General features: G+C 39.3%; 1 protein-coding gene across 2 annotated transcripts in view; it reads left to right on the top strand.

Annotated features, from left to right (window-relative positions):
• LOC127644632 (oxysterol-binding protein-related protein 1) overlaps positions 1–21,117 on the top strand; it is a 30,900-nt gene extending 9,783 nt beyond the window's left edge. The window contains exons 3-13 of one of the 2 annotated variants that reach the window (XM_052127908.1): positions 1,935–2,010; positions 4,232–4,366; positions 4,992–5,089; positions 5,473–5,655; positions 5,823–5,930; positions 6,118–6,207; positions 6,379–6,505; positions 11,129–11,248; positions 11,706–11,829; positions 12,058–12,148; positions 20,647–21,117. In XM_052127908.1, the coding sequence (XP_051983868.1) occupies positions 1,935–2,010; positions 4,232–4,366; positions 4,992–5,089; positions 5,473–5,655; positions 5,823–5,930; positions 6,118–6,207; positions 6,379–6,505; positions 11,129–11,248; positions 11,706–11,829; positions 12,058–12,148; positions 20,647–20,704 (1,210 nt within the window). In that variant the 3' untranslated portion in view covers positions 20,705–21,117. Of the gene's footprint in view, positions 1–1,934; positions 2,011–4,231; positions 4,367–4,991; positions 5,090–5,472; positions 5,656–5,822; positions 5,931–6,117; positions 6,208–6,378; positions 6,506–11,128; positions 11,249–11,705; positions 11,830–12,057; positions 12,149–18,072; positions 19,039–20,646 lie in introns of those variants that run through there. The other variant, XM_052127907.1, reaches the window with a different exon arrangement.
• Positions 21,118–26,254: the final 5,137 nt, after the last annotated feature.

Genomic DNA, 26,254 nt, shown 5'->3' with positions numbered 1-26,254 from the left:
AGGCGGAGCTCTGGAAAGCTCGGGAGACTCGGAAGGCGGAGCTCTGGAAAGCTCGGGAAACTCGGAAGGCGGAGCTCTGGAAAGCTCGGGAAACTCGGAAGGCGGAGCTCTGGAAAGCTCGGGAGGAGGAGCCCTAGAAGACTCGAGACTTGAGAGACTTGGGAGGCGGAGCCCTGGAAGACTCGGGAGGAGGAGCCCTGGAAGGCTCGAGAGGTGCTGGCTCTAGGATGGGCACGACCACTGGCGCTGGCTCTTGGACGGACCTGGCTAATGGCACTGGCTCTTGGACGGTCATGGCTACTGGCACTGGCTCTTGGACGGTCACGGCCACTGGCGCTGGCTCTTGGACGGTCACGGCTATTGGCACTGGCTTGGACGGTCATGGCTACTGGCACTGGCTCTTGGACGGTCAAGGCTTCAGGCACTGGCTCTTGGACGGTCAAGGCTTCAGGCACTGGCTCTTGGACGGTTGAGGCTACAGGCGCTGGCTCAGGGACGGTCGAGGCTACAGGCGCTGGCTCAGGGACGTCTGAGGCTACAGGCACTGGCTCATTGACGTTTGAGGCTAACGGCACTGGCTCATTGACGTTTGAGGCTATCGGCACTGGCTCACTGACGTCTGAGGCTACAGGCACTGGCTCGGGGATGTCGAGGGCTCAGGCTCGCTCACAGTGACATGCGAGGGCTCTAGCTCGCTCACCGTGGCTGACGAGGACTCAGGCTCGCTCACAGTGACATGCGTGGGCTTTAGCTCGCTCACCGTGACATGCGTGGGCTCTGGCTCGCAGACCGGGGCTGGCGCGGGCCGGGAGGCGGAAGCCCGTCTTCTCTCCCTCCTTCGGGCAGACGAAGTGGGCCGCGCTGGCTCATGGAAGGCGACTGGCAACGCTGGAACGCTGTTCCTGGTCGGCGTGACTTTAGGCTCGCTGGCCAGGGCAGGCGTAGGCTCTGGCTTGCAGACCGGGGTAGGCGTGACAGGAGGAGCCCCGGATGGCTGAAGGGTCTCCACAGTGGGTGGAGAGGTAGGGTCCTTCTCGGCGAAGCCCACGGTGTACGGCGAGCCGCAGACCAGTAAGGTCGCCTCTAGGAAGTCGTGGAGAGTCCAATCACGCGTAGCCGGCGGCAAACGCTCCCTGAGCGAAACGTGTAAAGTGTCCCTGAAGAAAACCACCAGGGCTGAGTCCGGGAAGTCCGTGAACTTCGCCAGCGCGAGGAAGTCGCTGATGTGGTCTTCAACAGGGCGGTCCTCTTGTTTGAGGCTGAGCAACCGGTAGTTGGCCCGAATAACCGCTGGATCCATTGTGTGGTCTGTCGTTCTGTAACGAATGAGGTCGGAGTCAGACAAGGGATGAGGATCCAAATGCGGGTTTATTGATTAAAGGAAACAAACAGGCATGAATAAACAAAACTACCACGATGGGCAAATGAAAACAAAACACGAAAACACAGGAACTGGAACACGGGAACACAGGCATGGAATAAACAAAACTACCACGATGGGCAAATGAAAACAAAACACGAAAACACAGGAACTGGAACACGGGAACACAGGCATGGGAGTGAGCACAAACTACGTACAACAGCATTCAACGACAGACAAGGACTAAACCAAAAACCAGGATATAAATACAAAAAACATGGGAAAAAGGGGCCAATGAACAAACAGAACACAAACTATGTGACAAGGTGATTAACAGAAACCAAAGGCAAATTAACAAGGGCAGGTGAAAACAATGAAGTGACAAAATTACAAACAAAGGGCAACAGTGAGACAAGACTGGGTAACCGTTACACATATACATATTTGTATTATTAAGGATCCATATTTCACCTATAGACTGGAATACATCTATGCATTTGGTTTTCTCTAATTTCTGTACCTGTGCATTTCTGAACTCATAGATCAATTTGCTTCTTTCTTCGTCTGAGTACAGGTCAACTCTTCCTGCAGTTATGATCTCACGGAATAATGTCAGTATGTGGAGCATCCTCAAAAAATGCATCGGGATGGTGAGTGAAATACGTTGAACACATATAAATTATATTGAACATCACTGAGTTTTCAGTAATGTTGCCTTTGTCTTGTTTGTAGTTAACGGTCTTAAAGAAAAGTTTATTGATGCATTTATACGTCTATGCCTGTCCACTAATGCCAACTGCAGATAAAAGTGATTTGTAAGTGGGACAAGTGCTGTCTCTCATTTCTTACTGAAACTTTAAAGTTAATAAATGCTATTGAAAATCTTGGAGCTCTGAGGTAAGGGGTCCTATTTTAAGAGCACTAGCACTAAATGCAGCTCTATGCGATACGTTATACTTGTAAAGCAATGGGCTTGGTCATAAAGTGTTGGTATTTCCGTGCATATGTGCTAAGTCTGGGTGCAAGTGGGTTTGGTAAAACTGCATGCGCTAATGGGCTGGATCAAGTGCGATTTAATACTAAATAGTCCATTCCACCAGCAATATAAACAAAGAAACATATTCATAAGAAGTTGGTTGTGTAAATTAGCTGTTTGCTGTGAATTAGAAGAATGGAAATATGTGCATTAACTTGTCAGGCATATTTCTGTGACAATGACACGCTCCTTTATACGCATGGAAAATGTGATTCCCGTCAGTATTTGGATGTAGGCTCTGTTAAATTATAGAGAATGTACTGTAAGTATTATTAATCATATTGATCAAGTGACACAAATCATGGCTAGAATTAACACTGAATGTATCAGCTTTTCAGGTTAGGCTGTGGATTTTTGCATGAATTATTATTTTTTTTTGATTGATTGAAGTTTATATCGAGCAAAATAAAATAAAATAATATATACATATATATTAACACACACACAAAAATAAAAAAATAAAAATAACATAGCACAGCTTATCTCCCATATACATACACATATACACACAATTATTTACACTTATAATAATAGTTGCTCGAAAGGGAGTGGAAAGAAGTATAACATATTTGCTCCCACTCCCAATTCCTTCCCATATATTACCCCATATATCCGCTGCCATTAACAGTTAAATAAATAATAATGTATTTGTTTTGATAATATTTATTTGATATTATAGTTTCTTACAATTATGCTATCTCAATAATCACTATAATGCTATATGATAATCCTCATTATCGTAAACATTCAAATATATATCCCGATATCTATAATAATCACATCATATATAAAATATAACCATATCCTAGCATATTGTTTAAACATAGTTTTACAATAACAGTAATATCAATAATAATTAATAATAATCATTATCATTATTTACTCAGCTATGTACACATATCCCACTCTTTTGTAATTGTGTCACCATTTACAATATCAAGATAAATAAATAGCACCACCGTCCGCAATCGGCCTTTATCCCTCTCGGAGGCTTAATTAGCCTGATAAGGGACCAGGTGTGTATAATCACGACCCGGCCCCGCCCTCCGCCCTGTCACAGGCATCTTTTGCAGTGACATAAAAATCACTCTTGACAACATGTTTAAAAAAAATACATATTAGATCATAAATACAATTGTAAAAATAACATAATAATAATTGAAAAATAAATCATGACCTCTAGAAAGTTTTATTCAAATAACAAAGATTTGTTTCATACAACAGTGATAATCAGGGCATAATGTGACGTTCCACATGTTTGGACATGAACTTTATTACCACCTGCTGGAGGAATCTCCAAACTGCAAATGCAGGAACTGCCGAAAATAGAGGTGCTTCTGAAATTTCTCAGGAAAATAGAAAATTGCACTTTGTGCCACTTCATTAACATACATCCACAGTTTGTGTTTATACACCCACAGATAGTGCTAACAATCCCACCCATGCCCACCTGTGCTTTGTGCTGGCACGAAATTTGTGCTTTGAAATTGTGCTCTCTTGAAATATAATATAAGACTTTGCACATGGTCTTTGCAAGCTGTGCCTAGCGTGGTCATTAAAATAGTGCCCAATGTCTTTGTTTTGTAAGCATTTAGCAGGCTTTATGAAAAGTTTAGGCGCTTACTTTGACTGGAGGGGATTAGAACCAAGCACTACTAGAGAAAATGGTACATGCTGTATCGAAAACACAAATGTTTGCCAAAACCATATATTCTATTAGCTGTATTATTAGATTATTAAAAAAAATGAAACAATTCCATGATGTTTCTGTTTAAACTGAAATCTGACTCAAACCAGTCTGTTAATCAGTTATGCTTTTTCTTCAATATTTGCAGGAGCTGTCTAAAATCACAATGCCAGTGATTTTTAATGAGCCTTTGAGCTTTCTTCAGAGACTGACAGAATATATGGAACACACATACCTCATTCAGAAAGCCAGTGCTTCACAAGACTCCATCGAAAGGATGAAGGTAAAAAAAAAAATACATTACACTTTTACATTATAATCAATAATATATATGCTTTTTCATTTATAGTTATTAACTAATAAATAACTTGTATCTCATTAAGTCAACTATATTATATTAACAATAGTCCTAAGCTAGTCCAAATATCTGAAGAGAAATATTTAGTTATAAAATTACATAACAAAACAGATGTTGACCCAAAGTGCTGTACAACTGTAAGAAAGCTTAATGAAGTAAAAATAAAGAATATTATATAATAATCATACAAAAATAATAATGGCAGCAGTGATAATAATTGTCGAAAAAGTAATGACTAAGGTCAGTAATAAGAGTAATAATAAATATTAAGTGACAAATTGACAAGGAGCCCGACCTAGATATAATAACCTCATTACAACCTCTGACAATGTTAAATTCCAAAGAATAAAAGTGGTCTTCTGTGACTGTATGACATCCTAAGACGTTAGCAGTTATAAGAAATAGATCTGGAATAGATCTGGATCTGAAAGCATATACTGCTGCAGATGTTAAAATGTATTCTCAAATACAACTGCAAAACTTTTCCTTCAGAAACAGTATACAATATCATTGTAATATGATGATAAAGTCACATTTCTTTGGTTTGTAGTGTGTTGCAGCTTTTGCCGTGTCAGCTGTGGCCTCACAATGGGAGAGGACAGGCAAACCTTTCAACCCACTTTTGGGAGAAACGTATGAGCTTGTCAGGTAAGTGTTTCATATGAGCTGGTCATTATGAGCTGAACAGGTCATTGTTCTATATGAAATTATCATTATGAGCTGATCAGGTCATTGTTATAGATATATAATGTTCATTATTAGCTGATCAGGTCAGTGTGTTTCATATGAACTGATCCTTATTAGCTGATCAGGTCAGTGTTTCATATAAACTGATGCTTATGATCTGATCAGGTCATTGTTTGATATGAACTGATCGTTTTGAGCTGATCAGTTCAGTGTTTGATATGAACTGATCATTTTGAGCTGATCAGTTCAGTGTTTCATATGAACTGATACTTATGAGCTGATCAGGTCATTGTTTCATATACACTGGCCATTATAATCTGATCAAATCAGTGTTTTCTCTTCAGAGAGGATCTGGGCTTCAGATGGATGTCTGAGCAAGTCAGTCATCACCCACCTGTCAGTGCTTTCCATGCTGAGGGTATAAAGAATGACTTTGTGTTTCATGGCTCCATTTATCCTAAACTCAAATTCTGGGGAAAGAGTGTGGAAGCTGAACCTTGCGGAATCATTACCCTGGAGCTTCCTGCGTGAGTGATGCAATATACCGCCTTGTACACTTCTAAACATTAGGAGTATGCACATATTCATTAAAGAAGAGCACTAGTAAACATGTCATACCTACATCAGCATTTATTATGCAGTGTTATAAATATCTATTTTATTGATGGCCTTATTTATTGTTGTTGTTTTACAGCCATAATGAAGCTTACACCTGGACCAACCCTATCTGCTGTGTTCATAACATAATCATGGGTCAGCTATGGATTGAGCAATATGGCAATGTTGAAATTATTAATCATACGTAAGAATAAGTATTAACTCCCAATGGATATAAATTTGTGTTATTATTGCACAATAGTACAACACAAGATAATTAAATGGGATAGTGTGTCCTTTATTAGGTTCTGAGAAGAAGAATGGAAAACAGTGTTCCCCATATGGAAATGAAAAAACAAATCAGAAATCATTTTAACTGTGCTTTTTAACAGAACTGGGGAAAGATGTTGTCTAACCTTCAAACCTTGTGGCATCTTTGGCAAAGAGTTGCATAAAGTGGAAGGATACATACTTGATAAAAGGTATGCACTATAAATACAACTCCAATAATTAATTTCTGACATTTTGGATTTTATTTGTCTTTGATACATGACAGTATTCAGTTTTACATTTACACTGTGATATCTATGTGACCTGTGAATTATGACCTGTATATAAGATGTCTGTTCTATCTTTGTATAATATGTGTCTAGTAAAAAGAAGATCTGTGCTCTCTACGGCAAGTGGACGGAGTGTTTGTACTCTGTGGATCCAATGGCATTTGATGCTCACAGAAAATCAGACATGAAGAGCTCTGCCAATAAGAAGGGCAGTACACAGGTGATTATTAATGATTATTGCACAGCTATCAAGAATAATTAATTCTGACTTGTCAATTTCGGCATCTGCATATAAATATAAAGAGATTACGTGAAGAGAGGACAGAGTTATATTTCATCGGTCATCTGACCCAAAGTATTGTGAGTTATTCCAATTTCTAGTATTATTCTGCGATTTCACCAAGTTTATGAAATAATTTAAACTCAAATCATCCATTTTTTATTTAGCAAGTAGTCTTGTAAAATAAACAATCAGGCTGCCATTTTTGCTAAATAAACACCTACAGGCAGGTTTGGGAGTAGCAGAATACATTTTCCGGGATTGTGTATTTAAAATACAAAATATAAGTAACTGTATTCCACTACGGTTACAATTTAAATCATTGGCAATTAGAATACAGTTACATTCAAAAAGTATTTTGATTACTGAAGAGATTACTTTGCATTTTATTGTCATTTGTTTAATTTAATACGCAGTCATTTCAGATGAAAAACATTTATACATAAATGATGCGATCAAAGTGTATTTGAACAGTGGTGAAACACTTTCTTATGATGTGTTACATTCATACGAGCAGACAGAGAAGTACGTTTGAAGTAAGTTTGGAGCAGAAGAAATAGAAATAAACCTTGTGTAAATTGTTAGCTTATGCTAAGCTAAAATGCTATTTCAAGCCATTTTACATGCACATATTGTTTTAGCAAGAAAATTCACGTTAGATCATAATTTCTTTTTTTCTAGTAAGATCTTTGATATTAGGGCAAAAATCATATTCTTGATAATAATTTTTTAATTGCTTTCCTGTAAAAATATCTAAAAATCATTAAAACAAGATCAATTAGACTTGTTTGAGAAACAACACTGCATAAGATATATTTGGTTTTTCAGAGAATGTATTCTGAACATGTGTATTTTGTCTTACAGTACTGGCCGAGTTTTTATAGACAAAACAAGTGAACAAATCTACCAGTGCTGAAGAAGTAATCCAAAGTATTTAGAATACATTACTGACCTTGAGTAATCTAACGGAATATGTTACAAATTACATTTGACAACATGTATTCTGTAATCTGTAGTGGAATACATTTCAAAAGTAACCCTCCCAACCCTGCCAACAGGTTAATCAGATCTCAGATGCAAAAATGGAATTCAGCTATTTCTGATTCAGCTTTCTTCTCACATAATAAAGTAAATTCTCAATACCTCAAATGAATATTTCATATTACACAGCTACCTACCAAATAAATGGATAAGTGGGATAATGTCATGGAATTGTATTTGTATAGCACTTTTCACAACACACATTGTTTCAAAGCAACTTTGCAGAAAATGATGCTGTGATGTTTTAAAGTCCTCATTGTGTGGTTTAAATGAATAATACAATTGAAAACGATGCCTTATAAATTATTTATCTCTAGGCCCCCACTGAGCAAACCAAAGGCAACTGTGGCAAGGATAAATAAGATGTTAGTTTATGGAGAAAAATAACCTTGGGAGAAACCAGGTTCAGCTGGGGAACCCTAACCATACTATAAAGCATGAGTATAATGCCAATAAAGTGCTTTGAAAAGTATTTGCCCCTTCCTGGTTTTTCTATTTTTATTTATTTGTTTATCTTCAAATGAGGTATAACAGGCATATAAAGGCAACCTGAGTAAACACAAGATACTTTTTTCAAATATATATTTTTTTATTGAAGCAAATAAGTTATCCAACAACTATATTGTTGATGTTGGTGGCCAGTGTTTAAAACTAAATGATTGTGTATGAATTAACAGTAAGATTATTGAATGAGTGTCTTTGAAGTCCATCCCAAATTTATGTGCATGTAGATGAAGTGTCCTTTTATTTCGCTGATGAATGCTTTAGTTGGTGTTCATTTATTGCCTATGTGTTCCATTTAAGGAGAGTGTAGTCTACCCTGCCTCACAGTTTGCTGGAAGCTTGTGGCAGTTAATTTCCAGTAAAGTGGCCAATGAAGTATCCCTTGTTGTATGGCTGGCACAGGCTGCAGTTAGTAGTCATTGGAAATTTAATTTCCGGACAGATTGCTATCAAACACAACACCCAAGTTCTTAACTGTAGAAGATGATATAACCGTACATCCATCAAGAGTTGTGTTTATTAACATTAATCATAGAGTCGGATATCGAGTCGGATATCTCTGCTCTTCAGGACTGTTTTGAGTGTACTGACTGGCACATGTTCAGGGAGGCTGCAACATATGGCGATTCTACCAACTTGGAGGAATACACAGCATCAGTGACCAGCTACATCAGCAAGTGCATTGATGATGTCACTTTCTCCAAGACCATCACCACACGCTCCAACCAGAAGCCGTGGATGACTGCGGAGGTGCGCACGCTGCTGAGATCCCGAGACTCCGCCTTCAGAGTAGGCGATAAGGCAGCCCTAAGAACAGCTAGGGCCAAACTGTCACGGGCAATCAGAGAGGCAAAGCGCGCACACGCCCAGAGAATCCACAGTCACTTCCAGGACAGCGGTGACACGCGCGCATGTGGCAGGGCATCCAGGCCATCACCAACTACAGGACAACATCAGTTGCCTGTGACAAAGATGCCTCCCTTCCAGATGCGCTGAACGACTTCTACGCTCGGTTTGAAGTGCAGAACGACGTGATGGCGAGGAAGTCCACCCCTCCTCCCAACGACCAGGTGCTCTGTCTTACCACGGCAGATGTGAGGAAAACTCTACGTAGAGTCAACCCACGGAAGGCTGCTGGACCAGACAACATTCCTGGCAGAGTGCTCAGAGGATGTGCAGACCAGCTAGCAGATGTTCTTACCGACATCTTCAACATCTCTCTGAGCAGCGCCGTTGTTCCAACGTGCTTCAAGGCCACCACCATCATCCCCATGCCAAAGAAGTCTTCAGTGTCCTGCCTCAACGACTACCGTCCCGTCGCACTTACACCCATCATCATGAAGTGCTTCGAGAGGCTCGTCATGAGGCAGATTAAGACCCAGCTGCCCCCTCACTAGACCCACTGCAGTTTGCGTATCGTTCAAACCGTTCAACGGACGATGCCATCACCACAACCCTCCATCTGGCCCTCACCCACCTAGACAATAAGGACTCATACGTTCGAATGCTGTTCATAGATTTCAGCTCAGCATTCAACACAATCATTCCCCAGCACCTGATTGGAAAGCTGAACCTGCTGGGCCTGGACACCTCCCTCTGCAACTGGATCCTGGACTTCCTGACTGGGAGACCTCAGTCAGTCCGGATCGGGAACAGCATCTCCACCATCACCACACTGAGCACTGGGGCCCCCCAGGGCTGTGTGCTCAGTCCACTGCTGTTCACTCTGCTGACTCACGACTGTGCAGCAATGCACAGCTCGAATCACATCATCAAGTTCGCCGATGACACGATCGTGGTGGGTCTCATCAGCAAGAACAACGAGTCAGCATACAGAGAGGAGGTGCAGCGGCTGACGAACTGGTGTAGAGCCAACAACCTGTCCCTGAATTTCGACAAAACAAAAGAGATGGTTGTTGACTTTAGGAGAGCACAAGGTGAACATACTCCGCTGAACATCGACGGCTCCTCTGTGGAGATCGTCAAGAGCACCAAATTCCTTGGTGTTCACCTGGTGGAGAACCTCACCTGGTCCCTCAACACCAGCTCTATCACCAAGAAAGCCCAGCAGCGTCTCTACTTTCTTCGAAGGCTGAGGAAAGCACATCTCCCAACCCCCATCCTCACTACATTCTATAGAGGGACTATTGAGAGCATCCTGAGCAGCTGCATCACTGCCTCGTTTGGGACTTGCACCGTTTCGGACCGCAAAGCCCTGCAGAGGATAGTGAGGACAGCTGAGAAGATCATTGGGGCTCTCTTCCCTCCATCAAAGACATTTACAAAAAACACTGTATCCATAAAGCAACCAGCATTGTGGACGACCCCACACACCCCTCACACAAACTCTTTACCCTCCTCCCGTCTGGCAAGAGGTACCGAAGCATTCGGGCCCTCACGGCCAGACTGTGTAACAGCTTCTTCCCCCAAGCCATCAGACTTCTCAATACTCAGAGACTGGTTTGACACACACGTGTCCTGAGTTGCACTTTAATAACTGTCACTTTATAACTGTCTGCTACCTCAATAACTGCTATGTGCATAGAACATTATCTCATAGTATGTTATGTTTACATTTTTAGAAACTGTCATCTTTTTGCACTACTGAGTACTGTCGGCGCTGCACTGTTTATTGTCCTGTTCATTGTCAGTAATTTGTTGTACTGTCCTGTACTTTTTGCACATGTATGCACGTGCACTTTATATAGGTATATATAGGTAGTTTATATAGGTATTTTATTTCGTTGTGTAGTCTCATGTGGTCCTATGTTGGTCCTTTTGTTTTTATGTAGCACCATGGTCCTGGAGGAACGTTGTCTCGTTTTGCTGTGTACTGTACTAACTGTATATGGTTGAAACGACAATAAAAACCACTTGACTTGACTTGACTCATAATGTCTAATGTTGTAATACACAGTACAAATGTTTTTGACATTTTAAGAAATGGAAAGCATGTCTGATGCTTAAATAAAGCAGAATTGTTTTGTTTGTTTGGTAAATGTTATTGAACTCTTTCAGAGTAATAATGGGCATGAGGAGCCGGATGAGATGCCCCCGCCAGAGGCAGAGACCGTGCAGATGATTGCAGGAAGTGACCTCATCTGGAGAACATCACCCCGACCAGAGAATTCTCGTAAAGTGAGCTGAATATTTCACCATTTAATCCTCAAACTCAACTCAATTCTGTTCTTATGATGTGATTCATTTTCAAACATGGTAACATTTTCCAATTTAATAGCTATGAAAATGTACTTAGTTACAACTATCTAAAGACTTAAATATACATTAAACATAAAATGCGTAGCACATTAATGTGTTGAAGTTTTGTGTGCAGACATTATAGTTATAATTTATATTCTGTCATAAGGAAAAATGACTACTAATAAAGAATGGTCTGGCATGTTTATTTCTCTTCAAGTCTTCTCTCAATTCTGTCATAACTGCATGAAAAATTATTTTAAAGTTCAATCTTTAGGTTTAGATGTTTGTTTAAATCACTAATCTGAGTGATGATAAAGAATAGTAGCTCAAATTAATTATTTTCTTTCTCTTTGGCATTTAACATTCTTTCTTTCTTTCTCTCTCTCTTTCTCAGTACTATGCCTTCACATCGTTTGCTCTGCAGTTAAATGAGTTGGATGGAGAGATGGAGCGAGTGATTCCACACACAGACTGTCGTCTCAGGCCTGATATCAGAGCACTGGAGAATGGACATATCGGTACAAATAATCTCGTGCATATAATGCATTCTCAAAACTATTGAGTGGAGATATGTGGCCGGCCTATTTTGGTAGTTTAAAAACTACAGTATGTCTTTTAACTTTTTTTGAGAAATATTTAAAGTAAGAAATGCAAATCTTTTAGTCATAACTGTAAAATATGTAAGGGTTTCATTGCTTTAATGTGTATGTCTTTTAATTTGTTGAGCATTGCTATTTTTTCTCTAGATGTAGCGGGTGCAGAGAAGAACAGACTAGAGGAAAAACAGAGAGTGGCACGAAAAAATCTCTCCAAATCAAATGAGGAATGGAAAATTAGGTTTGAAATGTTTTATTTCCTTTCATATTTTTTCCATTTACATAAAAAAAAAGAAGCAAATTCACTAATTTGGCAGAGGCAATCCATATGGGAAAATCTCAAGGGGATGGAAAAAAAGAAACAAGCCATTACAATGCAAACATAGCACCATTTTACACTGTAGAAAAGAACAGGTTTCGAGATTTGATCTAAATACTTGAATCGAGATATGGGATGCTGAGCCGCCAGTGCTACAGCAAAGACGAGTTGCACCGATCATATGGAGAATGTTGAGGGAAAAGAGGAGCTTCATAATGTTTTATAATTCATAGTTTGCCTCGCACAGATCGGTTGTTGTTGCGCAGTCATAAATGAGCTTAACGATTCACTTCAATGTAGACTTGACATTGTGCAGTAGATGTCTTCAGATTTCCTATTTTTCTGAAGACAATATGGCAGAGATGATCTATAGCCCAAATCTTAAGAGTAGCACTTAAATCATGGGGGATCATCAAGTCTGTGCCACCACTGATAATGGCTTCATCTTTTCATTGAGAAAGTTTTTAAGCCACAGAATGATGATACGCAAGGACATCAATGTGTGCATTTATTGAGTATTTGAATGAAAAATATTCTGACCAATCAACCCAGGAGCTGCTCAATCCTCGCTTTAAAACTGCATACATAAAGGCAGAGAGAGTGGACTACATGAAGTTCAACACTGCTGCAGAGATGGAGAGTCTAGCAGCTGAACAGGCAAAGTTTGCAGAGCTAGTCTCAATGCCATCAACCAAAGCTGCTTCTTCAAAACTGCATCAACCCAAAGCCAAGCTGTCCCTTAATCAGACAGAGATTCCATTGAAATACAGCTTAACAGTTATGTACAAACTGTTAAAGTTGATGGTAAAATCAACCCCCTGGAATATCTCTGCATCACTGCCACAAGATCTCTCTGATCAGCACTGAAACCTTAAGTTGACCAGCTTGTATTCCTTGCTCACAATTTGTAATTTTATTTAATTGAGAGGTGTTTTTATTTATTTAATATTTTCTTTGAGAAGTGTTTATTAATTATATTATAACAAGCAGTTCATATTTTTTTCTCAATATTTTCAGTGTTTGCATTTTGTATTTTCAGCAAGAAGTGTATACATTTGTGGATATTTTCCAGTTTTTTACTTTGAGTGTTATTTTCATTGTTGCATTGCTTTGCGAAGATGTTGCAGGAAAGTTTATAATAGAAAAGTTATAAAAGTTAAAACATCGTCACACGTCTTGAGAACCCTGCTATCGGATTTGCGCTCCATCAAGCTGTGTTTAAACACAAAAAAAGTGTTCACATCTTGTGCTGTCTGCTGTGTTGGTGTGGTTTGTTCTCTGTATAAGCTGTGCGTTGTATATACAGCTAGTGTTTCACTTACTGCCCCCTGGACAAAAAAGATGGACTGAATTAATGAGTTTAATTGACAGCCCTGTTTATGAGCCACTGCGTGTGGTGGCTTGTGTTCTATTCAACCATTTTCTTTTATTTATGACAATTGCTGTGGGTATGTAAAACAAGCATTTTGGAACATTTAATTCACCTGGATCAGATTTGGTGAGTAGGTGACTATATTTTTCAGGAAGAGTTCAGCTTTTTTTCACAATATGTAGCTTTTCTAGCAATTAGATTCAATGAATAGCACTATAGCGTCACAAAATGCTACATTTGTCATATTGAATTGCAATTGCAACGATGTGGCCGAGGCAGTAATAAAATACACTCCATGCCAGCGTCACACTAGCCGACTACAAACAAACTTGATTTTGACCAAGGGTGAAACACTTACTGACTGTTTTACTGAGATCTAGCTCTCTTCAGTCGGAGATAGGCTTGGGATTGATGCCTTTTTCAACATGCATCAACAATCAACTGATGATCAATAATCTATATCGCCTTTTTTCAGATATAAATAAAGCTAATCGTTGTCTTGGTCTCTTCATACATATTTCTCAACACAAATTTGGTAATGTGTGAGCAGCAGGGAAAATTAAAGGGGGTCGCCCTTGTAAAGCACATAAATTAAGACTCCCAATTTAAATGTCACCTATGCTAACATTTCATTGACTCAAAAATGTATTGAGGAAATAATGTGCCGAATAATGTTTCGATATTTTATGAAATTCTTAGTCTGAGGTATGTCACCCTGCTGATTCAGAATGATGGAGGGGTGACAGACATACCGATTCTCTCCCCGACTCCCTGTCACATGTAGATCATCAAAATAACCACAGGAGGAGTACCGTGAATAATAGAGTGATTTAGGATTCGAATCATGGAGTAACTTTACCTTGTGAATTTTATTTTCACATTTATTCTCTCTGCGCTTGCAGAAGAAAGTTGATGTTATTGCAGCTTTCAGTGTGTAAAGAAATTACGTTCAATAAAAACAGACTGTTGTGCCTAACTTTTTGAATTTATTAGTCATTTCAGTGTAGGATAACCCCAAGAAAAAAACGCTTGGAGACAGAATCAGTTTAGATTACAATCTGCATTTATGATGATATGCAGCTGAGTGTGATCGCTAATGAAAACGTCCAGATCAGCATGACATCTTGTCAGTTCTTCAGTAAAAAGAGAAGCTCGTTGGTCACTTGTCGAGAAGAGCCTGCCATGGCGACAGAAATATTTTGTGTCAAGTTTGATATTTTTTTTTGTTTTTTCAGTTGCTGGAACCATTACCTCCTGTTCTAAAAAAAATCGAGAGTTGTCACAAACTTGCGACAAAATCTTCATTGCCGCCAAAGTTTCGCTGCAGGTTCACCATAACCGATATTGCTGCAAATTTCTTGCAAACATTTGCGGCGAATAACAAGCTCATTTGCATGTGAAAATGAGTGGCAATTTTGTGGCAACTATAGATTTTTTGTAAGGCAGGGAGTCCTGATGGTCAAGGGATTAACAATTTCCCACTGGCAGAAGCTAATGCGCGCTCCATCTGGCCGGCGATTATGTAAATGAAACTTACACCTGAATAAACTGGCTAGGGTGAGGCAGGATTAAACCTCTGTCATGAAGTGCTGGTAAAACTAAATAATTTAAGTGAATCGGTTCTTTTGGAGAGTTCATGTAAACTAACCAGTTACAATAAGCGATTCCCTTATATTTAGTGTTCATTTTAGTAAGTCGGTCATTTCGGACGGTTTGTGTAAATAAATTAGTTCACATATATGATTCACTGATTCACTTGAGCCCTGCACAATCTTAAAGTCAATCCACACATTTTATCACATGGCTCTTCATGTATGATACAGTGGAGACTCTGCATGTGGAGGCTCATGCTACACTCTGTGATCCATGCACAACATACCATGCGCCCCATTGAGAGTGAGAACCACTAATCGCGACCACGAGGAGGTTACCCCATGTGACTCCACCCTCCCTAGCAACCAGGCCAATTTGTTTGCTTAGGAGACCTGGCTGCAGTCACTCAGCATGCTCTAGATTTGAACTCGAAACTCCAGGGTTGATAGTCAGCGTCAATACTCAATGAGCTACCCAGGCTCCCCTTTGCCTTGTTTTTAAAGTGAAATATTTAGTTTATTAGTGCTGTTTATCACTATATTTCGATTCAGTTTTATAAAAGTGTCCAAACAAATTATGAAAATTAACCATGGCTTTACAATTGTAATATTATAGTAACCTTGACAAATAATATTCTAGTAATATTGCAGTTCAAGCTACAGTTTCAAAGTAGCTTCCCCAGCACTGCTCTATAATGAATGAATGAACGTCACATTTATGTAGCGCTTTTTTATGTAACGAAGGGCCAATGGGAGAATTTGGCCAGGACAGCGGGGTTACACCCCTACTCTTTTCGATAATTTCCTGGGATTTTTAATGACTACAGAGTGACAGAAACTCCATTTAACATCTCATCCGAAGGATGGTGCCTTTTTTTACAGTAGTGTCCCCATCACTATACTGGGGCATTAGGACCCACATAGACCACAAGGTGAGCACCCCCATGCTGTTCTCCCTAATACCTCTTCCAGCAGGAACCTTAATTTTCCCAAAGTACTGATCAGGCTCAACCCTGCTTAGCTTCAGTGGGTAACCAGGCAATAGCTACAGGATGATATGGCTGCTATGGCTCTTAATACATAAAAAATCAAGAATGACACGATATGATTAATGTCTTAATTATTATTAGTTCATCATCATGATGTGTATATGTCTTGGAAAAAATTAAAGTTCTCCAGGAGTGTTCTTTTACAGCCAAGCACCAGACTTATTTATTCTGAAGGTCTGAAGCACAATATACAGCCGTGGCCAAAAGCAATGGCAGTGACATAAATTTTGTGTTTCACAAATATTTCTGCTTCAGTTGTTGTGTTATTATTCACATTGTTTCTAGATTATTGTGCAGAGTGATCAAAACTTTATCACAAAAACCCAAATTTCCCTGTTTTTTGGCCCTGTCACAAAATGACCAGCAAACATAATTTCACTAATCATATCAGCAGCACCTGGGAAAGTGTGAACGAGTACTAGTCAGGTGAAATCACTCTATCATTCTGACTGGATTATAAGAGCAGACTGTTGCCTCTAAATAAATCATGCATCATCGATTTGCATCAAAATGGCCTCACATGCAAAGAAATTGCTGCAAAGAAAATTGCACCAGAAAGAACCATTTACCAGATCAAGAACTTCCAGGAGAGAGTTTCATCTGCAGTGAAGAAGGCTTCAGGACGTCCCAGAGTGTCCAGCAAGTGCCAGGACGTCTCCTCCTGAGTAGTCAGCTATGGAATCGTGTCACCACCAGTGCAGAGTTGCTCAGTATTGGCAGAAGGTTGGTGTAAGTGCATCTGCATGCACAGTGAGGCGAAGACTTTTGGACAATGGCCTGGTGTCAAGAAGGGCAGCAAAGAAGCCACTTCTCTCCAAGAAAAACATCAAGGACAGACTGAATTTCTGCAAGAAGTTCAAGGATTGGACAGCAGAAATCTGGTGAAAAGTCATTTTCTCTGATGAAGCCCCCTTCCGACTGTTTGGGAGATCTGGAAAATTGATAGTCCGGAGAAGAAAAGGTGAACGCTACCATGAGCCTGTGTTGTGCCAACAGTGAAGCATCCTGAGACCATCCATGTGTGGGGTTGCTTTTCATCCAAGGGAGTGGGCTCTCTCACAATTCTGCCCAATAACACTGCTATGAATAAAGAATGGTATCAAAACGTCCTGCAAGAGCAACTTCTCCCAACAATCCAGGAGCAATTTGGTGATGATCCGTGCATTTTCCAGCATGATGGAGCACCATGTCACAAGGCAAGAGTGATAATGAAGTGGCTCAGAGATCATCACATTGAAATTTAGGATCCATGGCCAGGCAACGCCCCGGATCTTAATCCCATAGAGAACCTGTGGTCAATCCTCAAAAGGCAAGTGGACAAACAGAAGCCCACAAATTGTGATCAACTCAGAGCACTAATAAGGCAAGAATGGATCGCCATCAGTCAGGATTTGGCCCAGAAGCAGATATCCAGCATGACAGAGCAAATTGCAGAGGTTATGAAGAACAAGGGTCTACACTGTCAATATTGACTCTTTGCATAAATTGAATATTTTTGTCAATAAAAGCCTTTAAAACATGTGAAAAAATAATCTACAAATACTGAAGCAGCAAACTTTGCAAAACACAAAATTTATGTCACTGCCAATACCTTTGGCCATGGCTGTAGGGGTGGAACTGTCAGTGTGTTTGCCCTGCAGCAGCTTATTGTACACCCCTTTACTCTCTATGATGTGATTAAACTTTCATTTGTTCACAGACATCAGCGTGTGATTGCAATTTGTGTCTGAATGCGAGAGATAAAAATATGTTGTGATAAATGTTTTGTTGAAGGACACATGAATGCATTATTCTACAGCAAAATATAAAACTTGTGTTCATGACATCATGTAGGTGGTTTGAGCAGGGGCCGAACCCTCACACCAGAGCTGCGGACTGGATCTACACCGGCGGGTACTGGAGCAGGAACTACTGCGGTCTATCTGACATATACTGACCTCAAAGTACTGGAGCGCATATACAAACACACTCCTGCTCAGGAAAGCATTTGATTGCATATAATATATACAGTACATTATATTAATAACAGGAAATGTTCTGTTATGAATGATGCTAAATTGTGATAATAATGATAGTTACATGCGCCATGATATACAAGAACAATACACGTACTGTATATACCCTGTGCTTTATCTTTCACCAGATCAAAGTGTAGTATTAAACAATATGCATATTTTATATATTATAGGTGATGATAGATATGTCAGATAATCTTCAATGTGTAAACAAACAATCAAAAAACTTGTTTCTTTTAAACATTGATGTTTCAGTAAATGTTATGGATTATTTCCATTGCCACATATTCATATACAGATAGAAAACTAGTGCTGCTTGTATATTTTGGACAGTTAGCTTAATGTTTGACAAAGGTGGTACAAATTTGAAAGCAGGTTTTTCCTGTAAATTATTTTTTACATCAGCAGGTTTGATATAGATCGATAGATATATATGAAAAGGAAATTATGCAATAATCATAACAGATGAATATACAGAAACATGGGCCTTTATTTGTTGTCATGTCCACAAATCAGTTGAACCCTAGGAAGTGCACATTTCCAAATGTTAAAACAATATTTATGAGTATTATGAAACATAACTTTCTACTGTTGATTAATAAAGGCTTCATGAAACTTTTCTGAATTTGTGACTTTTCTGAATCTAATATAATAAGAGTGAATCTCATGAAAGCATGTCATATTTCAATCCAAATTCAAATAACATTTGAATTTTTACAAGTTTTGCAAGAAGAAACTTTTTTTTTGTTGCATTATGACATAAAATAAAATTTCACTCCCACAATCTAATTATGCACGTTTTGCTATCGAGTTTGTTCGATGATTCTAATTAGATTTTTGTGTTTCGCAAATATTTCATCTTCAGTTGTTGTGTTTTTGATTCACACTGTTTCTAGATTATTGTGCAGAGTGATCAGAACTTTATCACAAAAACCCAAATTTCACAGTTTTTGGGCCCTGTCACAAAATGACCAGCTAACATAATTTCACTAATCATATCAGCAGCACCTGGGAAAGTGTGAATGAATACTAGTCAGGTGAAATCACTCTATAATTCTGATCGGATTATAAGAGCAGACTGTTTGCTATAAAAGGAGGTAAGAAATACTTCCAATCATTGTGTTCTTGTTAGCAATGTTTACCTCTAAAGAAAGACGTGCAGCCATCATCGATTTGCATCAAAATGGCCTCACATGCAAGGAAATTGCTGCAAAGCATTTTCCACCAGAAAGAACCATTTACCAGATCAAGAACTTCAAGGAGAGATGTTCACCTGCAGTGAAGAAGGCTTCAGGACGTCCCAGTGTCCAGCAAGCGCCAGGACGTCTCCTCCTGAGTAGTCAGCTATGGAATCGTGTCACCACCAGTGCAGAGTTGCTCAGTATTGGCAGAAGGTTGGTGTAAGTGCATCTGCACACACAGTGAGGCAAAGACATTTGGACAATGGCCTGCTGTCAAGAAGGGCATCAAAGAAGCCACTTCTCTCCAAGAAAAACATCAAGGACAGAATTTCTGCAAGAAGTACAAGGATTGGACAGCAGAAGACTGGTGCAAAGTTATTTTCTCTGATGAAGCCCCTTCCGACTGTTTGGGACATCTGGAAAATCGATAGTCCGGAGAAGAAAAGGTGAACGCTACCATGAGTCCTGTGTCATGCCAACAGTGAAGCATCCTGAGACATCCATATGTGGGGTTGCTTTTCATCCAAGGGAGTGGGCTCTCGCACAATTCTGCCCAAAAACACTGCCATGAACAGGTTTTGACATCAGCAGGTTTGATATAGATCGATAGATATATATGAAAAGGAAATTATGCAATAATCATAACAGATGAATATGCAGAAACATGGGCCTTTATTTGTCGTCATGTCCACAAAGCAGTTGAACCCTGAGAAGTGCACATTTCCAAATGTTAAAACAATGAAATATAACTTTCTACTGTTGATTAATAAAGGCTTCATGAAGCTTTTCTGAATTTGTGACTTATCTGAATCTAATATAATAAGAGTGAATCTCATGAAAACATGTCATATTTCAATCCAAATTCAAATAACTTCTGTTTTGCAAGAAGAAAAGTTTTTTTTGCATTATGACATAAAATAACATTTCACTCCCACAATCTAATTATGCGCGTTTTGCTATCGAGTTTGTTTGATGATTCTAATTAGATTCCCATTATGTAATATAGCATGATAATTGATTGTTCGTATTTACTTTACACAAATATAATTTATTTCTTGAAATCTGTCTTGGGCACTTCTTGACAGTTTTTTCTGAGATTCTCTCATTCCATGAATTGTACCAAATAATGTGAAAAGAAAGTTTTTTTACCATTTACCAGTAAATTGAATTGATGGCATACTACATAAACCTCTCATTCTCATCTTCATCAGACATCAGAGACCGATCACAGATATGAGCGGATGTTGTACTCTCTGTGATGGTCGATGAGCAGCTGTTTGTGGACATCGTCATGGACAGATTGACAGACGAGACTCCTTCATCTGTGTGCTGAGCGTGTGTCTGCACCTGTTGATACGACACTGACTGATGAGGGCACTGGTGAGGGCACTGCGTCGTCAACAACACTATCTGTCCAGAGCCGTAGTTTTGTATGTACGTGTTTCCACTGGACGCATGCGGCTTCAACACCCCAGTGGATGTTTCATTATCTGTGGCGTAGAAAGATGACAAATATTTGTATTACATGTGATATTAATAGCACTATGACTTGAGGACATAACAGCACAGCAATAAAGAATTACAGACATTGTCATTTAATCACAAGATCATTATTGTTAGTTATTTAGTGTTAGGCTTCTATTTCACAAAACGTTCTTAAGAAAATGTAAAGGGATAGTTCACCCTAAAATGAAAATGCTATTGTTTCCTTACCCCTGTGTTGTTATAACCCTTTACCCAAAGGGAGAAATTGTGAAAAAACATTGTGCTCAGTTATGTCACACAATGGCAGTTAATGGTGACTACATCTTCAAGCTTCAAAAGGATGCAAAAGTATCATTCAGAAGTCTAATAAATTATTCCATGAGACTCATGATTGTATGAAAGCATATGATGAGTTTTGGTGAGAAACAAACCAAAATCGAATGTATTATTTAGTGATACTGTTGACTGACATTTAACGCCCAAAAATACTCTAGCAACACAAGAGTGCACGTAATGTTTGTACAACAGGACAACGCGTTGGCCAAGCGCTCGTGTACTTGCGTGAAGTATGTTTTGACCTTTACTCTCCTATGAACGTTCCTGATGAAACTGCACGAGAGAAACAATTCAAGCAGCTCCCTCTGGACATTTTTTGTCCAAAACTTTCTCGTAATAGTTTATGGAAGCTCTCGTGCAGTCTCATGAATGTGCAGAGAAAAGTAACGGTTGGTCAACAGTTTCACTAAATAATATATTAGATTTTGGTTTGTTTCTCACCAAACTTCAACGTATGCTTTCATAACAATCATGAGTCTCATGGAATAATTTATTAGACTTCTGAACTAACTTTTGCATCCTTTTGAAGCTTGAAGAGGTAGTCAGCATAAACTGCCATTGTGTGACATCACTGAGCACAAACCTTTTTCACACTCCGGGTTTTGGGACATGGAAGTAAACGATTGCAGCGTAAACTTCGACAGCAGTGAATGGGAGACCACAGAAAATATTATTTTCTCCGAGAGCAAAAGAAAAAACCCACCATTACATTTGAATGACTTTTTAGAGGAGGAAAAAAATAGAGAGCGGTGGATTAAGACAGTCAGACAGGAGAAGATGCCAAATTTACTGTCACTCTTTCAGCAGCTGTAATCGAAACCCCCTCACAGCTGTGGTATTTCATTTTTAAAATTAATTCCAGGGTAATATAACACAAAGCATAATGTTATAAACTTACAATCAATATTTAAAATAAATTATCATATGGGGCCTGGGTAGCTCAGCTAGTATTGACGCTGACTATCACCCCTGGAGTCGTGAGTTCGAATCTAGGGCGTGCTGAGTGACTCCAGCCAGAAATCCTAAGCAACCAAATTGGCCCGGTTGCTAGGGTGGATAGAGTCACATGGCGTAACCTCCTCGCGGTCGCAATTAAGGGTTCTCGCTATCAATGGGGGGCTTTGAAAGTTTCTTGTGGATCACAGAGAGTAGCATGAGCCTCCACATGCTATGAGTCTCTGCTGTGTTGTGCACAGCGAGCAACGTGATAAGATGCATAGATTGACGGTCTCAGAAGCGGAGGCAACTGAGACTTGTCCTCCACCACCCAGATTGAGGCAAGTGATCTAGTGGGAATTAAGAATTCCAAATTGGGAGAAAAAAGGGCATAAAAAATATATGTATATGTATAAATATAATAGATAAAATGATCATATAAAAAAAGATTGCTAGATTTACGCCACTAAAAAAGGTGGAAACACGTCAACACAGGGGTAAGTAAACAATGACTTTTACTTACCCCTGTGAAAAAGGTTTCCCTTTGGGTTAAGAAAAAGAAAGTCAAAGGGGTTATAACAACACAGGGGTAAGTAAACAATGACTGAATTTAATAAATAAATAACCACTTGCATGATCTGAACAAAATAGGTGTCTGCTTAGAATCTGGACTTTGCAAAGCATAATGACCAGAACACAACATATGGGTTAAGAAAGTTCTTACCATTTACTTAAGATTGTTCTTAAGAAAAATACAAAAATGTTCATTTAATTCAATTTTTTAAAAAATGTTGGGGGTTGTTTCAAATGTGACTCGTTCTATCATGTTGAGCCGAAAGTCACAATGGGCTGTTTATGTAGAAATGTGATTTTAGACCAAAACATGTTTTGTGTTTTATGTAGTTTTAATTTTAAGCTTTCAAACCATGCAAATGCCATCATGAAATTAAAACAATAAATGTTTCTTAATGCCTAATTCTTACTGCTTCTGACCTTGTGGTGACCAATCATGCGATTAAATTCAAAGGATGCGCTGCATAGCGCTCTCTCTGAGAACTTCTTAAGAATTATTAAAGAATTGAAGAACTTCTTATAATTTATCCTGAGAACTTTCTTATTTCTTTTCCTTAAGATAATTTTCAAGGACATTTTCATTTTTGAAGCCCCTGGGGCAAGTTTAATCTCAATATTTTACAGCATGTTTATACATTCCAGGTTATATTTCAACCCATAATCAAAAGAAGAAAAAAAGAACATATATTTACCATTCTCATCTCATTACATGTATCTCATTACAGTAATATCATTTCTGAATACCTACACTCGCTGACCACTTTATTTGGTACACCTGTAAATCTACTTATTCATGTGATTATCTAATCAGCCAATCAACAGTGGCAACAGTGTAATGCATAAAATCATTTTTGAGTATTTCTGTAAGTGCTGATCTCCTGGGATTTTCACACACAACAGTCTCTAGAATTTACTCACTAGAATTTACTCAGAATGGTGTCAAAAAACATTTGGCTCCAATGAGAGAGGTCAACGGAGAATGGCCAGATGGTTCGAGTACAGTTGTAGTGAGTAGAATAGCATCTCAGAATGCACAACATGTCGAACCTTGAGGCGGATGAGACCATGTTGGGTTCCACTTCTGTCAGCCAAAAACAGAAAGCTGAGGCTGCAGTGGGACTATCATCTGTGTACCTCAGATTTTTACATTCTTTAACGGTCCAGGTTTGGTGAGCCTGTGCCCACTGCAGCCTCAGCTTTCTGTTCTTGGCTGACAGAAGTTTCTGGCACCAACAATCATGCCATGGTTGAAATCACTAGGATTAAATTTTTTCCTCATTCTGATGGTTGATGTGAACATTAACTGAAGCTCCTGACCCATACCTGCATGATTTTATGCACAGCTGCCACATGATTGGCTGATTAGATAATCGCATGAATAAGTACTGTAGGTGTTCCTAATAAAGTGGTCACTGAGTGTGTTGCATTGGACTTTATGCTGACTTTACTTAAAAAAATAAAACAACCCTCAAAGGTCTGTCCAGTAATGTCAATGAGATCACTGTTTGAAAAAGCTACCTTCTTCATTAGGTGTTTGAGTTGTCTTGGAAGCACACTGAGCCTTTCCCATGAAACCAGACGGTGAGACAGCATCTGCCCATTTGTGCTCTTTGATGCAGAGAAAACATATTATTGCCAAATTATGTCAGATTCAATAAAAACAATGGTTTAAAGCAAAGACTTAAGTCTGAAAGAATGAGAAGACACTATCTGCGGACTGAATGTTTGGAGTGATATTGCTTTTAAAGTTCAAAAATGTAAAAATGTTTTTGTGACGTCTGGTATGCGACTATCCTCCTATCCATAGTCGCACATGAGCTGGACAGCAAATGTACAGCAAAATAATCAATGGTTATAGGTAATATACAGGTGAAACTCGAAAAATTAGAATATCGTGCAAAAGTTCATTAATTTCAGTAATTCAACTTAAAAGGTGAAACTAATATATTATATAGACTCATTACAAGCAAAGTAAGATATTTCAAGCCTTTATTTGATATAATTTTGATGATTATGGCTTACAGCTTATGAAAACCCCAAATTCAGAATCTCAGAAAATTAGAATACTGTGAAAAAGTTCAGTATTGTAGGCTCAAAGTGTAACACTCTAATCAGCTAAACACTTGCAAAGGGTTCCTGAGCCTTTAAATGGTCTCTCAGTCTGGTTCAGTTGAATTCACAATCATGGGGAAGACTGCTGACCTGACAGTTGTGCAGAAAACCATCATTGACACCCTCCACAAGGAGGGAAAGCCTTAAAAGGTAATTGCAAAAGAAGTTGGATGTTCTCAAAGTGCTGTATCAAAGCACATTAATAGAAAGTTAAGTGGAAGGGAAAAGTGTGGAAGAAAAAGGTGCACAAGCAGCAGGGATGACCGTAGCCTGGAGAGGATTGTCAGGAAAAGGCCATTCAAATGTGTGGGGGAGCTTCACAAGGAGTGGACTGAGGCTGGAGTTACTGCATCAAGAGCCACTACACACAGACGGGTCCTGGACATGGGCTTCAAATGTCAAACGTCTTACCTGGGCTAAAGAAAAAAAGAACTGGTCTGTTGCTCAGTGGTCCAAAGTCCTCTTTTCTGATGAGAGCAAATTTTGCATCTCATTTGGAAACCAAGGTCCCAGAGTCTGGAGGAAGAATGGAGAGGCACACAATCCAAGATGCATGAAGTCCAGTGTGAAGTTTCCACAGTCTGTGTTGGTTTGGGGAGCCATGTCATCGGCTGGTGTTGGTCCACTGTGCTTTATTAAGTCCAGAGTCAACGCAGCCGTCTACCGGGACATTTTAGAGCACTTCATGCTTCCTTCAGCAGACAAGCTTTATGGAGATGCTGACTTCATTGTCCAGCAGGATTTGGCACCTGCCCACACTGCCAAAAGTACCAAAACCTGGTTCAATGACCATGGTATTACTGTGCTTGATTGGCCAGCAAACTCGCCTGACCTGAACCCCATAGAGAATCTATGGGGCATTATCAAGAGAAAGATGAGAGACATGAGACCAAACAATGCAGAAGAGCTGAAGGCCGCTATTGAAGCATCTTGGTCTTCCATAACACCTCAGCAGTGCCACAGGCTGATAGCATCCATGCCACGCCGCATTGAGGCAGTAATTAATGCAAAAGGGGCCCAAACCAAGTACTGAGTACATATGCATGATTATACTTTTCAGAGGGCCGACATTTCTGTATTTAAAATCCTTTTTTTTTTTATTGATTTCATGTAATATTCCAATTTTCTGAGATTCTGAATTTGGGGTTTTCATAAGCTGTAAGCCATAATCATCAACATTATATCAAATAAAGGCTTGAAATATCTTACTTTGCTTGTAATGAGTCTATATAATATATTAGTTTCACCTTTTAAGTTGAATTACTGAAATTAATGAACTTTTGCACGATATTCTAATTTTTCGAGTTTCACCTGTAAGAGAAGCTCGTAAGGTGTGTTCAGGAAAACCCCAAAAACATCTTAAAATTAAAAAATCTG

This window comes from Xyrauchen texanus, chromosome 6 (assembly GCF_025860055.1).
Source record: "Xyrauchen texanus isolate HMW12.3.18 chromosome 6, RBS_HiC_50CHRs, whole genome shotgun sequence".
NCBI lineage: Eukaryota > Metazoa > Chordata > Actinopteri > Cypriniformes > Catostomidae > Xyrauchen > Xyrauchen texanus.
This window is presented reverse-complemented; position numbering and strand designations above follow the sequence as displayed.